Below are 13626 nucleotides of genomic sequence, written 5' to 3' on the forward strand. Positions count from 1 at the left end.
CAGAGGCACTAGAGAACCCAGTGCTCCCCACGGGAGATTGGTCTTAGAGCCCTTTGGCAGGGAAGGCTTGTTAACAATTGGTCATGTCTGAGTGGATGGGGCCGTGCACTGCTTGAGAAAAGTGATCTCTGCACTCTTTCGGGGCCACATGGCAACAGGGGAAGGAGTAGAGGGCAGAATGGCAGCTGCCCAGGGGTCAGCTCAGCAGGAGCAAAGGGGAGAGACCCAAGTGGAAAGAGAGATGAGGAGTACAGGTCTTACCAGAAAGATCCATGAATAGGAGAAAACTCATATAGCACCAGCTGGAATGGTTAGATGTAGCTATTGCCAAAATCTTTACTTAGAGATTCCCAAATTCTAGCTAGGATTTGGGGAGAGAAGCAAATTGATGTCACTATTTGAGAAGAGGTAGATTGTGCCACTCTACCTGCTGAACCTTGTAGTAGCAGCACTGGGGAAACAGCCCTTAGAGCAAGTCTGTTAGCATCCCCCTTGCAGGTAAGCCCTGGTCATGCCACCTAACTCAGCAGCCTGGGCAGACCAGAACTCTGACTTTGCAGAATTGGTAACATAGGAATAATGGTGACACACCTGTCTTGAAGGGCAGTTCTGTGGCTTATGGAGGCTACCCAGCAAGGACAACACTGTGTGTTTATTAATTTCTCTTTGATGGATTGCATTTATTTTTTTCCTATGATTATCTCTGCCTCTTTCCTAGGCCAAGAAGAAGAGAGGCTGGCTCTAGAAACTGCACTGATGTATGGGGCTAAAAAGTCCCTCAACACAGAAGGCATTGTCAAACCAAGGTCTGACGTGGACATGGATTTTGAAGTGGAGAAAGCCGTGCTGGGAAGAGACTTCAAGCTCACCATCACCTTCCAGAACAACAGCCCCAACCGTTACACCCTTTCAGCCTATCTCTCAGGCAACATTGTCTTCTACACGGGAGTCTCCAAGACAGAATTCAAGAAGGAGACATTTGAAGTGACGCTGGAGCCCATGTCCTGTAAGCTAATGAGGGGGCTCTTCTCCTTGGGAATTGTTCTCTGCCTCCCTGTCTGTCTTGGTGGTATCACTCATTAATAACTTCCAAAGTTAAAATCCTGTCCCAGAGCTCAGGAGCATGAACCACATGGGAGAATCCCTTTCTCCCAGGGGGGCCTCAAATGTCACCTTCACCTCTCATGCATAGAAGTGAATACTGAGGGGTGCCTGATTGGCTCAGTCAGTTAAGCCTCCAACTCTTGATTTCAGCTCAGGTCATGATCTCACAGTTTGTGAGTTCAAGCCCCACATCAGGCTTTGGGCTGGCAACAAGGAGCCTGCTTAGGGCTCTTTATCTCTCTCTCTCACTCTCTCTCTCTGTCATTCTCACTCTCTGTCAATAAATATTTAAAAATTTAAAAAAAAGAAGAGAACACCAAAATTTCCAAAGCCTAGAGCCCCATGAGTCATGAGAATTAAATGTAATTTCTTGCTACTTGAAGTGTGGGTCGAGGACCTGAAACATCAGCATCCCCTGGGAGGTGGTTGGAAATGCAGACCCTTAGGCCCCACCCCACATCTGTCAAACCAGGATCTACATTTTAACAAGATCCCAAAGGGATTTTACTGCCCAGGAAAGTTTGTGAGGCACAGGTGTCAGACAGCAGGCCACCCACTGGTAACTCTCCCTGAGTCAGGTAAAGTTTTGCAGGCTACCCCAGTAGGAATGATGTGTTTTGCTTTACCATTTCGGAGGCAGGAGATCTAAGCTCTGCAGACAGGCCATTTCTGAAAACTCATCTGCTGATGTATAGGGACAGCGATGAGCCCACCCTTGAGAGAGGACGCTAGAGACCCAGGATGTGCTGTCCAGGAGCCTTTGAAGGGTTTTGTTCTCTCTGCTGCCTCTTCTGGGATCTCTTTCTCATCCTTGATCCTAGCCAGTCTCCCTCAAATGCATGGCCTTAAAGCATCTCCTTCATTGTAAAAGTTCAGAATATTTTAAGCAGGATTGGGCTGGACAGGCTCCAGCTTGCATTGGAGGTTGCAATTTCAACCAGTCTTGAATAGTACCCATTTCTTGGGGTACTAGTATTTAGGGGGCACAAAAGTTGGTCACATGACTGGTAGAATCAGTTAACCAGGAAAACCTGGTCTCTAGGCCAAGCATGTTGAATTAGAACAGGCTAGAAAGGACCTGAATGCTTCAAGGCACTAGATTTCTGTTGACCTGACATATGGCCCAGAAAAAGAAAAAAAAAAAAAATTAAAGGTGAACAAATAATAAGTTTTTACAACATGGAGGCAAGCAAGACTAATATGCACCCCCAACCCCAGACAACCAACTCATACACTCAATTGTTTTCAAGCTTCCTAGATTCACCAGTTGTCCCAAGCCGCTGTGAATATACCCTTCTGAGGCTTTAGAAAGATAGCCCCAGGAAAGTGGGGAACTGTTCTGAAAAATCCTAATTCCAAGACTGAGCTATTCCATAAGCTGTAATAATGTGGCTAACAATTAGGAAATCACCAAGTATTTGGGGGCGGTGGGGGGTAAAACTGGGAGATCTAGCACTTTTCCTATATCCCTCGAGGTAGGGAAGGTAATTATTAATGAAAAGAGTAGTCAGTATAAAGGACTCAAGAGAACAGGCATCCCAATTGGTTAGAACAGGCAGACACAGTGGAGTTTACAGAAACTGGATCTTGAAATTAGGTAAATAGAGATTTAGGTAAATCGAGACTACCTCACCTACCAGCTGTGTGTCCTGAGGCAAGTTACTTAAGTGATCTGATCAGAGCTCTTCTGTTCCTGGGAACAATACCACCCACATCACAGGGTTGTAGATTAATTCCCCAAGCCTTTATTTCATGCTGAATGTCTAGATACTGTTTTGGAGGCACAGCAGTGAGCACAACAGAAGTGCCTACCCTCATGGAATTTGTGGTCTTAAGGGAGTGAACAATAAACAAACAAGTACTATATAGTATGATTATGCATATAATAGGAAAATATAAAACAGGATAAAGCAGGGTGAGGGATGAAGGGGATGCTGTGTGGGTAGGGTGACCAGGGAAAACCTCTCTAACCAGGTAACATTTAACAGAAACCTGACAGACGGAAAGGAGCAAGCTTTGCAGCCAGAAAAAAACTGTGAATGCAAAGGCCCTGAGGCCAGAGCATGTCTGATGTGTTCAACGAGTAGGCAGGAAGCTGGAGTTGGGAGCAAAGGTGGCCGGAGAAGAGTGGTGGGTGTAGATTATGTAAAGAACTGTGAGCCCTTGTGAGGACTTTAGCTTTGATTCCAAGTGAGTGCAGGAGCCCATAGAGGGTTTTGAGCAGAAATGAGGCATGATCTCACTCAGGTTTAACTATGCACCATCCTTTTCCCACTTCACGGGAGACCCAGAGCTCCATCTTCTTCCCCTTTTCTCCCTAATCCTATGAGATAAGAAGCTTATATGATTTCGTAGGCTAGAATGGCATGATCCATTAACCCTCTCAGTCATTGATCTAGGGACAGCTGGCCAGGTGGCATTGGCTGTAGGCAATAGGTTGCATACTGCAATTTAAAATAAATTTCAATAAAATAAAATAAAATAAAACAAAATAAAATAGTATAAAATAAAATAAAATAAATTGCAGTATATTGCAAAATGCCACTTGACTCTAGACCTTGATCAAGCAAGTCAGAGTACAGTCCCAGGAGGCTGTGTTACAAAGAAAGTTTTCCAAGTAGAATGGGAGGCATACTTTCCAGATTGATGATTAAAGAGAATGTGTGGGCTAGAATCAGCTTGGAAGATTTGAATAAGTTAAACCTTCCAGTACCTTCAAAGGTGCTATCATTTCCACTTGGCTATATTTAGTTTTCTTTGCTTTTTGGAAAAAGAGATGAGGCAGCTCCTGTCTGTGTCTCCCTTGGCTTTCCCCAGACACAGTAAATGATATTGGCAGGATCCCAGCTCCACCACTCATAGAATGAAAACCTATTCTTCTTTCTCTTGCCACGTTTAATAAACTTTATCTAGAACAATTTCTTGTGCAGTGGCAAAACACAGCACTTATATAACATACTATTTCAGGAGCACTGTTCTCTGGGGCTTGGAAGCACAGCCCAGTTTCCTTAGTGCTATGATTTAGAGAATGTTCCAGCCCCAGAGAATAATGCCCTGGTGCCAACATTATAAAGGTAGCCAAAGCCACCGTTAAGATTGGTAGAAAGAAGTCAGGCACATCTCGCCTGCCTAAAGGAACCCAGTGGTCAAACACAGCCCTCCAGTAATAATTAGAAGGAGTCCAATTTTTTTTTTTATTATTACTGGAGGCAGCTAGAGACAAAATGCATGTTCTTCAAGGCACACCATTTTGCCACTGCATGCATCCAGATCTGGGGGACTGAAAAAGAGGCCCTTTGTGTTCATCTGAGGTTGTAGCCAGTCAAGGGATGGAGTCTTATGTGTCTGGACAATTAATTACCAGGGGAGCCATAGAGGAAATAGGATCCAGGCTCAGACCCAAAGAAGGCAATATGAATGGGTCATTCAAAAAAGCAGAATTCAAGGGCCAAGGTCAAGCCAAGGTCATAGATTCTAAAGGCTGATTCTAAATGGAATAGGACTGGCCCAGAAAACCTAGCCACACTGTTTAGTACTTGTCTGAGATGGACCAATACATTCTAGTAACTCGGCATAGCCTAGGGGAGGGTTTTTCAGCCCGGATACCACTACCATTTCAGGCTGTTGTGGGGGCTATTGTGTGCATTATAGGATATTTTGCAGAATCCTTGGCCTCTACCCACTAGATGTTGGTAGCAATCCCCAGTTGTGACAACCAAAAATGTCTCCAGACATTACTAATCATTCCCTTAGGGGCAAAGTTACCCCCAGTTGACAACCACTGGCCTAGAATGACCAACCTGTCCAATTTACCAGGAATTGCATGGGTTCCAGGGTGCAGGACTTTCCGTTTTAAGATTGAGATTGTCCACTCTAATTCTGCCCTAACTCCACCCCTTCTGTTAGAACCTCTTTCCTATCTCTAGGAGCTTCTCAAAGCTGAATATGTGTCCTATGGACACTTATTCAAATGCAGATCCTAATTCAGTAAGCTGGGGTGGGTTCAAAGGACCTGCTTCAGGTGACGGCTGTGCTTCTGGGCTGCAGACCACACTGAGCAGCAAGCAGCTGCACTGGAAGGGCCATACCTTCTGGTAACCCGAGGCTTCTATAGAGCTGATTCCGTGGGGATCCTCTGGGGGGTTGCTGGAGCAGTGCCTCCCCACCCCAACTGCACATTAAAGTCAACTGTCCTGGAACATTTAAAATAATGCCTGGGCCCCAGCCCCCAAAACTCTGGTTTAATTGGTCTGTGGTGGGACTCAGCAGGGCAGGTTTTTAAATGTCCCCAGGTGATTATGATCTGCAACCAGGATTGAGAAATGCAGTCAGAGGCTCAAGACCATCACAGCACCTTCTCATCCATGAAGAGACTTTGACATAGATGATGAGCATGGCCTGATGTACCCTCGCCTGTGGGATGACAAGTCAGGGGGACTTCCCTGTGCCCTGGCTCACCCCACACAGAGTCCTGTCCTCATTTCAGATTTCTTCAACTGGGGACTGTCCCTTGCACTTCAAGTATGGAGCATGGGAATCATTCCTTTCAATAACTTCCACAGGGAGATCTCGGAATCTTGGGCCAGACATAAGGCAGGGATGCAGTGGTGGAGATGTTCAATTCCGTAAACCTTTACAGAGCCTGTGTTCTGGGAGTGGGGATGGGGGTGTGAGCCACCCGTTTCCCCGTTGGGCCTGCCTGCTGAGCTGATAACACAAAAGTGACCTTTGCTCTCTTGAATCCTGGGCAGTGGCAAATGAGAATGATAGAGAAAGTGGGCAATGCTGCCAAACAGAACCTCACTGTTTTACTCAGAACCACAGGAGAGAGAGTATTCCTGTCCTCAGCCTGGATGGTGAGCAGAAGGGATCCCAGACCACCCCTCCCCCATTTTCCAAATGCCCTCCTCACTGGCCTGTCCTCAACACCTGAAAGCTAACAGCAGTGACTTGAGGAAACAAGGATTTGGCACAGAGGTCTTTTAAGTTGCAAATAGAAAGGGGGTGGGAGAGAGCTGAATGCCTAGGGTAAAAACTGGTTTCAAAGGCTTCTTTCTCTTAAATAGAAAAATCATGTCAGATTGGTACATAAAAGGCTGGAAAGAAAATGTGGAGCACTACAAGGGAAGGGTTTAAGTAGTTGACAGTTTTGCTTAACGGTGGCCTATGGCCTATGAGATATTTCTTGTTGTATGACGTGGCCTTGGGTTTCACTACTCCACATCTGCCATCTTGATATTGTCCTTGGTCAGCTCAAAGCAGCCCCAGTTAAAACCCCTTGGTCTTTGACTTTAAACATCTCTGTCGCAGCTTTGCATTTCTACAACAGCAAAACCACTGTTGGGAGCAAATCGGCTCATTTTCTCTAGTAAGGCTTACTGAATATTAAGTTTTCTAGCACATTCCTGTTTTACCTGAGAAGCAGGAGGTTTTGTCCTTGATTGACTCTGTTCCATTTGCCCCTGACCTTTGCTGTGCTTCTGGTGGATGCTGGGCTAGTATGGGAAAGATGGGGCACTTGGGGCAAGTCAAGCAGGTCTCACTCCAGGCCTAATGCTCTGTATGTTTGTTTCTCCCCTGCCAGTCAAGAAAGAGGAAGTGCTGATCAGAGCAGGCGAGTACATGAGCCAGCTGCTAGAGCAAGGGTTCCTGCACTTCTTTGTCACAGCGCGTGTCAGTGAGACCAGGGACGTTCTGGCCAAGCAGAAATCCACCGTGCTGGCGATCCCCAAGCTCATCATCAAGGTCAGTTTTACCATCTCAGATAAGGGAGAAGGAAAGGTTGTTGATCAGACAACTAGGCTTAGTGCGTGTGTGTGTGTGTGTGTGTGTGTGTGTGAATGTCCTGCTCTCAAAAAAAAAAAAAAAAAAACATGAGGAGGGGTGAGCTAAGCTCCTCCTGTTCTTTGAAAGAAGTAAACTGCCCTATATATAGACACACACATAGAACACTTTCCTCTCCAGATTTAAATATATAGATGTGGCTGCAGATATAAATATAACCTATGGGTATAAACATACTTGTGGAGGAAGATAAAGATGTGTAATGGATACAGATAGAATTTCAGTGTCTCCAGAATAAAGTGGGTCAGGCGTGGCATGAAATGGAGACCACTGGGATCATCTCCCACCTGTGTTGGGGCAGTAATGTTGTTCATGGAGATATAACTGTATACCGTAGAATGCACACACTGAGATGTCAGCTTGGTGATGATGACTTTTTATATATGTATACACCTTGCAACCACTAGTCAGATAAAGGCATAGAGGATTCCCAAAATCCCAAAAAGTTCCATCCTTGTGTCTTTTCCAGTCAATAACCCCCTCCCCATCCACCAAGACAACCACCTTTCTGACTTCTGTCACCATAGAGTTAGTTTGACTGTTTGGCTACTAGTTTTAATGTTGTCTCTCCATTTACCACCAGAAATCTCTGCCCAAGTGGTTCAAAGGAATTTGGCAGAGGGGGGCTGAGGATGGGTGGGAATGGAAGACAAATATAGCAACCTAGTCGTTCCCTTTTTTGGGGATCACTGGCAGCATCTGTAACCACATCCTGAGACACCTTCCTGCCCTATGAGCAGAAATCCACGCCTCCATCCATGTCCTTGGAGTATGACACCATTTGTGAGCCTTACCCAGGGATTAGAGGCCTTCCCAAGTTGCTGAAGAACATTTTTCCTGAAGTGATTAAAAGAGTTAGCACAGGTCTTAAGCTTCATTCTTCTAAAGTGATAATCAAAGTTTACCAAGTTGTGCATATTTTAAATGCCCCTAAAGGTGGTGGGGGAGGGGAGGTAGCACTCCTTGTGTCTTATGAATCACTTGCTGTGAATCATTTGTAAAGCTAATGACTATCCTGTAGCATTCAGTGGGGCTGTCACTGAGTCTTGGCACCCGTGTGGATGGCACTTGAGGACCGTGACATGAGTCACCCTAGGCGGCTCATCCAAACACAGACCCGTCATGCCCATTGAGACAAAGAGCCCAGGCCCTTCATTTCAAGGAAGGCTTAAGTCATCATGTGTCTTTGAGCCTTTCCACTCAGGCACCACCCACAGCGGTCTGTCACAGCACCATCCAGGAAAGAGGCCTTAGGAGACAGAGGGAAAATGAGTGTGTGTAGAGTCTACAGGCAGAAGAGGAAACAAATGCATGGAGGGGTAGCAGAGGGCTCCTCCAGAGGTGTGTCAGTGCTGTGAGAACACAAAATCAGTAGCATCAGGTGCCGGTGCATAACCAGGGCGGGGCCCCCCCTCCCATGGCAGGTGCTCCCTCGGGGGCAGGGCCGCGTGCTCCACTTCATTATGAACCCATGCCCTGTGCCTGTGAAGGGGCTCAGGAGGAGCCCCTCCAAGCTGCGGAACCCTCAAACCACAGCATAAGATAGAATTTAATTGCACTGCTGCCAATAAACTGGATGTGTAAAGGCAAATAATCCTTTTCGTCTTTTAGACATTATTTTTTTAAGTTTATTTATTTATTTTGAGAGAGGGAGAGAGAGCATTAATGGGGGAGGGACAGAGAGAGAGAGTCCCAAGCAGGTTCCACAACACCAAGGCAGAGCCCGATGCAGGGCTCAAACTCACCAACCATGAGATCATGACCTGAGCTGAAATCAAGAGTCAGATGTTCAACCAACAGAGCCACGCAGGTGCCCCAATCTTTTAGACATTATTTCTGTGAAGGCTTATTTGTTGGCTATCTTCTGGATTGACTTAAAAAGCAGTGTGATGAAAATGCCTTCTGCCACAAGTTGAGTGACCTGGGCAGGGCAAGTGTCCTTTAAAAGAGTTGCAGGATCAGTTTTCCTTTTAATTTTTATTTCCAGAAAGGGATGGGGGATGCTGTTCCTGGAGGAAACTTATTTAGAGGCAGGGTCATTGAACCAGGACTCCAGCATGAGTGAGATGGAAATCCTGGTTCCTGTCCAGTGCTGTTTGTGCAGGAAAGGAGGCAGGAGCAGCTTCACATCAGCTGCCCCTAAACCACTAACCTATTACCATATCAGCCCCAGGGATGCACTAAATCCAAGCAAGGGAAGAGGTTCTCCTGGATAAAGCACCTCATACGCTAAAAGCCATCCAAATGTCCCTGAGCTGTGAAAGGCCCTGGTTCCAGAAACTCTGGCTCACAGGCCTGGGCCCTAGGATGCTGCTTAGCCTACTGGCGAAATAAAATACGGAGTTGTGTGTCCAGGTAGCCATTCCTACCCTGAGAGTGACCAACAGAGGGAAAGAGGACACAGAGAACAGGAGAGAAGGGGGGAACAGGAGAGAGGGAGAGAGGGAGAGGAGAGGAGAGGAGAGGAGAGGAGAGGAGAGGAGAGGAGAGGAGAGAAGGCAGAGGGGAGAGGAGAAAGAAAATGTTATGTTGAAACATTGCCCAGGAGACCTCAGAGCGAGGGGTTAGACAATTTGTCTAAAGCAGGAGTTGGCAAGGGAGTCAAACACCATGAAAGCACAAAAGCACAATGGCTCAGGGGTCCACAATTACTTAGGACACATGTTCCCAAATTCTAGGAAAAATCTAGAACCCTTTGTTGATCTCTTTGAGCCTGGATCAGGCCCAGAGCAGACAGACTTTCTCAAAGTCACTGCGATGAATATGCTGGGCACAGGGTGATACCACATGAGACACAAAGGGTTAGGAGGACATGACTGTCCAGCCCATCCAGTTTCATTTGGGACACCAGCATATGGTGATGACAATGACAGCAGCTAGGAACCACTGATCTCTAGATTATTGTACTTCTCTTGTATTATATTAATCTTCATGACCATCCTATGAGGTGGGTATCATTGCAGTCCCCATTTTATAGATGAGAAAACAGAGGCCCCAGGGGGGTGGTAACATCTTAGTAAAAGGGCTCTGGAGCCAAATTCTCTGATATCAAACCTGCTTCTCATGTGTGTGAGCCTGGACATGTCACTTAATCTGTCATAGCTTCTGTTTTCTCCTCTGCACTAGAGCAGTGCTCACCTCATAGGTCGTTGTGTGTGTGTAATGAGTTGATGGATACCTAAGTCCCATGCAGAATAAACACTGAGCATCTGGGGGCATTGTTAGTATGGTTGCCATTCTGTCCATAAAGGACTTGCCCATGACCACGTGCTGATCAGGGAAGGAGTGGAATTTTTCTGACCATGCAGATAACCACAAGGCTACACTGCTCTCACATGGGAACTTCCACGGAAAGTGCCTGCCTTAACAAAGGGTCTGTGTTCTTCAGGGAAAGAGAGATCACATTGGGTTGAGGCATCAAAACTCAAGGCTGCAGAACAATAGGCCATCCTCAAGGAATGGATAACATCTCAAGCAACAGGCAAGCAGAGAGATGGACAGCCCATGGAAAGAGCTAGAGGCCTGCCTTGACTGGAGTCGAGGGTGGCAACAGGAGACTAGTGAAGATAAACCTAGAAAGGCAGCTCAGAGTCATTTTTGCCTGAGAATTTATAATAGGCTGTGAACAGAAGCTCCAGTGAAGATTCCAGAGCATGAATGTAACATTATTGTCAGCTCTGCCCTCCCAATAGAACCCTGTTTTCTTTCTCCTTTTTCTTCAAAGCCTCTGTCCAAGGCACTGCCTTCTTCCATGAGTCCCCAGTCTCAGCCTTGGGATTGGAGCAGCCTGGCAACCAATGTGCTGCTGTCCCTACCTTTCTCCCTTTGTAGAGTAAATAAAGATCAACCTGGAACAATATTGGCCCACCTATCTGAACCCATGTCACTGTCAACCAAAGCAGTTAGCTCAGTGGACATGTCCTTACATCCTAAGGGGCCCCGTCTGGGACTACATTTGTCCCTGTGAAAATAAAGATTGAGACTAGGTTAAATCATGCTCCCAGTTAGCTATCCCCAGCACCCACCGTGTGTGGCCTTAGATGATCCTCATGTGGAAAATGGCAGAGAGAGACACCCAGTGAACTTTAATGAACATGTATCTCTTTTTCCGTGCTATCAAAAAACATTTTGTTGGGGCGCCTGGGTGGCTCAGTCAGTTGAGCACCAATTTCAGCTCAGGTCATGATCTCACGGTTTTTGGGTTCGAGCCCCACGTCGGGCTCTATGCTGACAGCTCAGAGCCTGGAGCCTGCTTCGGATTCTGTGTTTCCCTCTCTCTCTGCACCTCTCCTGCTTGTGCTCTGTCTCTCTCTTTCTCAAAAATAAAATAAACATAAAAAATTTAAATCATTTTGATGAGAAAAGTATATTTTGTTAAAATCAGACAGAGTTTTTCTCATGTGTTGATGGTTGTAAGACGCTGAAAGTCAGGAAAAGACTTCACAGTCTTGATTTTTAGTGAACAGCTGCTTTTGGAGAGAATGGGGCTATGGAGGGAGGCTGGTTGTCCTCCAGGCTAACAACTGGCTTGCCTGCAATCTGTGGCATGTAACATGGGGACAGCATTCTGGTGGGTTTCTCCCACTCTCAGCAGGGAAGGCTTCAGTTTTCATGTCCTCTAATCAACTAGGGTGATAACACCCAGAGGGACACTGGCAGGCCCTTCAGCGAAGAGGCAGAACAGCACAGTGGCTTCAATGGCTGGAGTTGGATTTCCTGGGTTCATTATCCTATACTAATTGAGCCAATTACTCAACCTCCTCACATGTAAAGTACTGACTTGGTTGAGTTTCTGGGAGGGATTGTTGAAATAATCCCCATAAGGGACATAGAATGGTACCATAATCATAGTATGCACTCAACCATTGATGCCTAGCCATCACCTTATTTTCTCTTCTCCTCCTCTCCCTCCTTTCTCTCTCTCTCTCTCTCTCTCTCTCTCTCACATCCTCTCTCTGAACTTCTATGTCCCCTTTTGCAGAATGTGTAACACATTAATAATTATTACTCTTATTATTCAATACAGCCACATGCAAAAATTCACAGTTGTGGGGCGCCTGGGTTGCTCAGTCAGTTAAGCATCCGACTTCAGCTCAGGTCACGATCTCGTGGCCCGTGAGTTCAAGCCCCGCGTCGGGCTCTGGGCTGATGGCTCAGAGCCTGGAGCCTGCTTCTGATTCTGTGTCTCCCTCTCTCTCTGCCCCTTCCCTGTTCATGCTCTGTCTCTCTCTGTCTCAAAAATAAATAAAACGTTAAAAAAAATTTTTTTTAAATTCACAGTTGTGAGTATTAACATCAGTGATGGTTGTGAGAATGCTTAGACCACACCAAGACCTGGTAGTTGCTGATAAATGTCCCCTGCCTGGTCACATCCATGCCTGTGAATCCAGCTAGTGCACCCCAGAGAATTGCTTAGGGTAGCATGTGGCCGTCTAGCCTATAGTGAACATAACCTTATTTGGTGACATCAAATTTGACCTCTGGGTGTTCAGCACATGTGCTGTTCCCTGTGGAACCCTCACAGGAGGGGAACAACCCTCAAAGTGCCTGGGGTAAGACTGAGAGACGAGGCATTCATCTGTTCCTCAGACGACCTCCATTCAGTATCTGGGAAATAAACTCTTCCAAGTGCCATTCTAAAACAGTTCTTTAGTATTATCACGTGGAACACACCCTGCAACCTTTGCAGAACGTCAGGAAACAGCGGTAGAACTAATTTTCTCCTATGAACTGGGAACAATTTTGTGAGAAGAAAACATAACCACTTTCTACTTGTGTGATTTTTAAAAAATTACAACCATGACCCCTATGTTTATAGCAGCATTATTTATAGTAGCTAAGATACAGAATCAGCCCAAGTGCCCATAGATGGATGAATGGATAAAGAATATGGGAGAGGGGTGTGTGTGTGTGTGTGTGTGTGTGTGTGTGCAAAAGAATATTTTTCAAACATAAAAAAGAATGAAATCTTGCTATTTGCAGCAACATGGATGGAGCTAAAGAGTATAATGCTAAGCGACATAAGTCAGAGAAAGACAAATACCATATGATTTCACTCATGTGGAATTTAAAAAACAAAACAAACAAGCAAAGGGGACAAAATAACAGAGACAAATCAGGAAGCAGACTCTTAACTCTACAGAACAAACTGATGGTTACCATGAGAGGGGGGGTGTTGGGTGAAACAGGTGATGCGGATTAAAGAGGACACTTGTGATGATGAGAACAGGGTGTTATATGGAAGTGTTAAATCACTATATTGTACACCTGAAACTAATATCACACTGTATGTTAACTAACTGGAATTAGAATAAAAACTTAAAATTAAAAAATAAATTTTTAATTACAGCTATCAACACACAGATGTCCCCAAATTAAAAAAAAAATCTTTTAAACATTTAAAATGAGAACGATTGACTGTTTCCAAGCTTTTTGAAAAAAAAATTTAATGTTTATTTATTTTTGAGAGAAGGAGAGACAGAGCATGAGCAGGGGAGGGGCAGAGAGAGAGAAGGAGACACAAAATCTGAAGCAGGCTCCAGGCTCTGAGCTGTCAGCACAGAGCCCGACACAGGGCTCGAACCCACAAACTGTGAGATCATGACCTGAACCAAAGTCAGACTCTTAATCGGCTAAGCCACCCAGGTTCCCCTCCAAGCTTTTTTAACAGCATTTTGA

The 13626-nt window shown here is 45.6% G+C and overlaps 1 protein-coding gene across 3 annotated transcripts in view; it reads left to right on the forward strand.

The window, feature by feature from the left end:
• F13A1 (coagulation factor XIII A chain) overlaps positions 1 to 13626 on the forward strand; it is a 251473-nt gene that overhangs the window by 134404 nt on the left and 103443 nt on the right. For all 3 annotated transcript variants that reach the window (XM_019830279.2, XM_006931478.3, XM_045057168.1), the window contains exons 12-13: positions 719 to 1006; positions 6689 to 6849. In XM_019830279.2, coding sequence (XP_019685838.1) covers positions 719 to 1006; positions 6689 to 6849 — 449 coding nt within the window. The remainder of the gene's footprint in view (positions 1 to 718; positions 1007 to 6688; positions 6850 to 13626) is intronic.

The sequence above is a fragment of the Felis catus genome, chromosome B2 (assembly GCF_018350175.1).
Source record: "Felis catus isolate Fca126 chromosome B2, F.catus_Fca126_mat1.0, whole genome shotgun sequence".
Lineage (NCBI taxonomy): Eukaryota > Metazoa > Chordata > Mammalia > Carnivora > Felidae > Felis > Felis catus.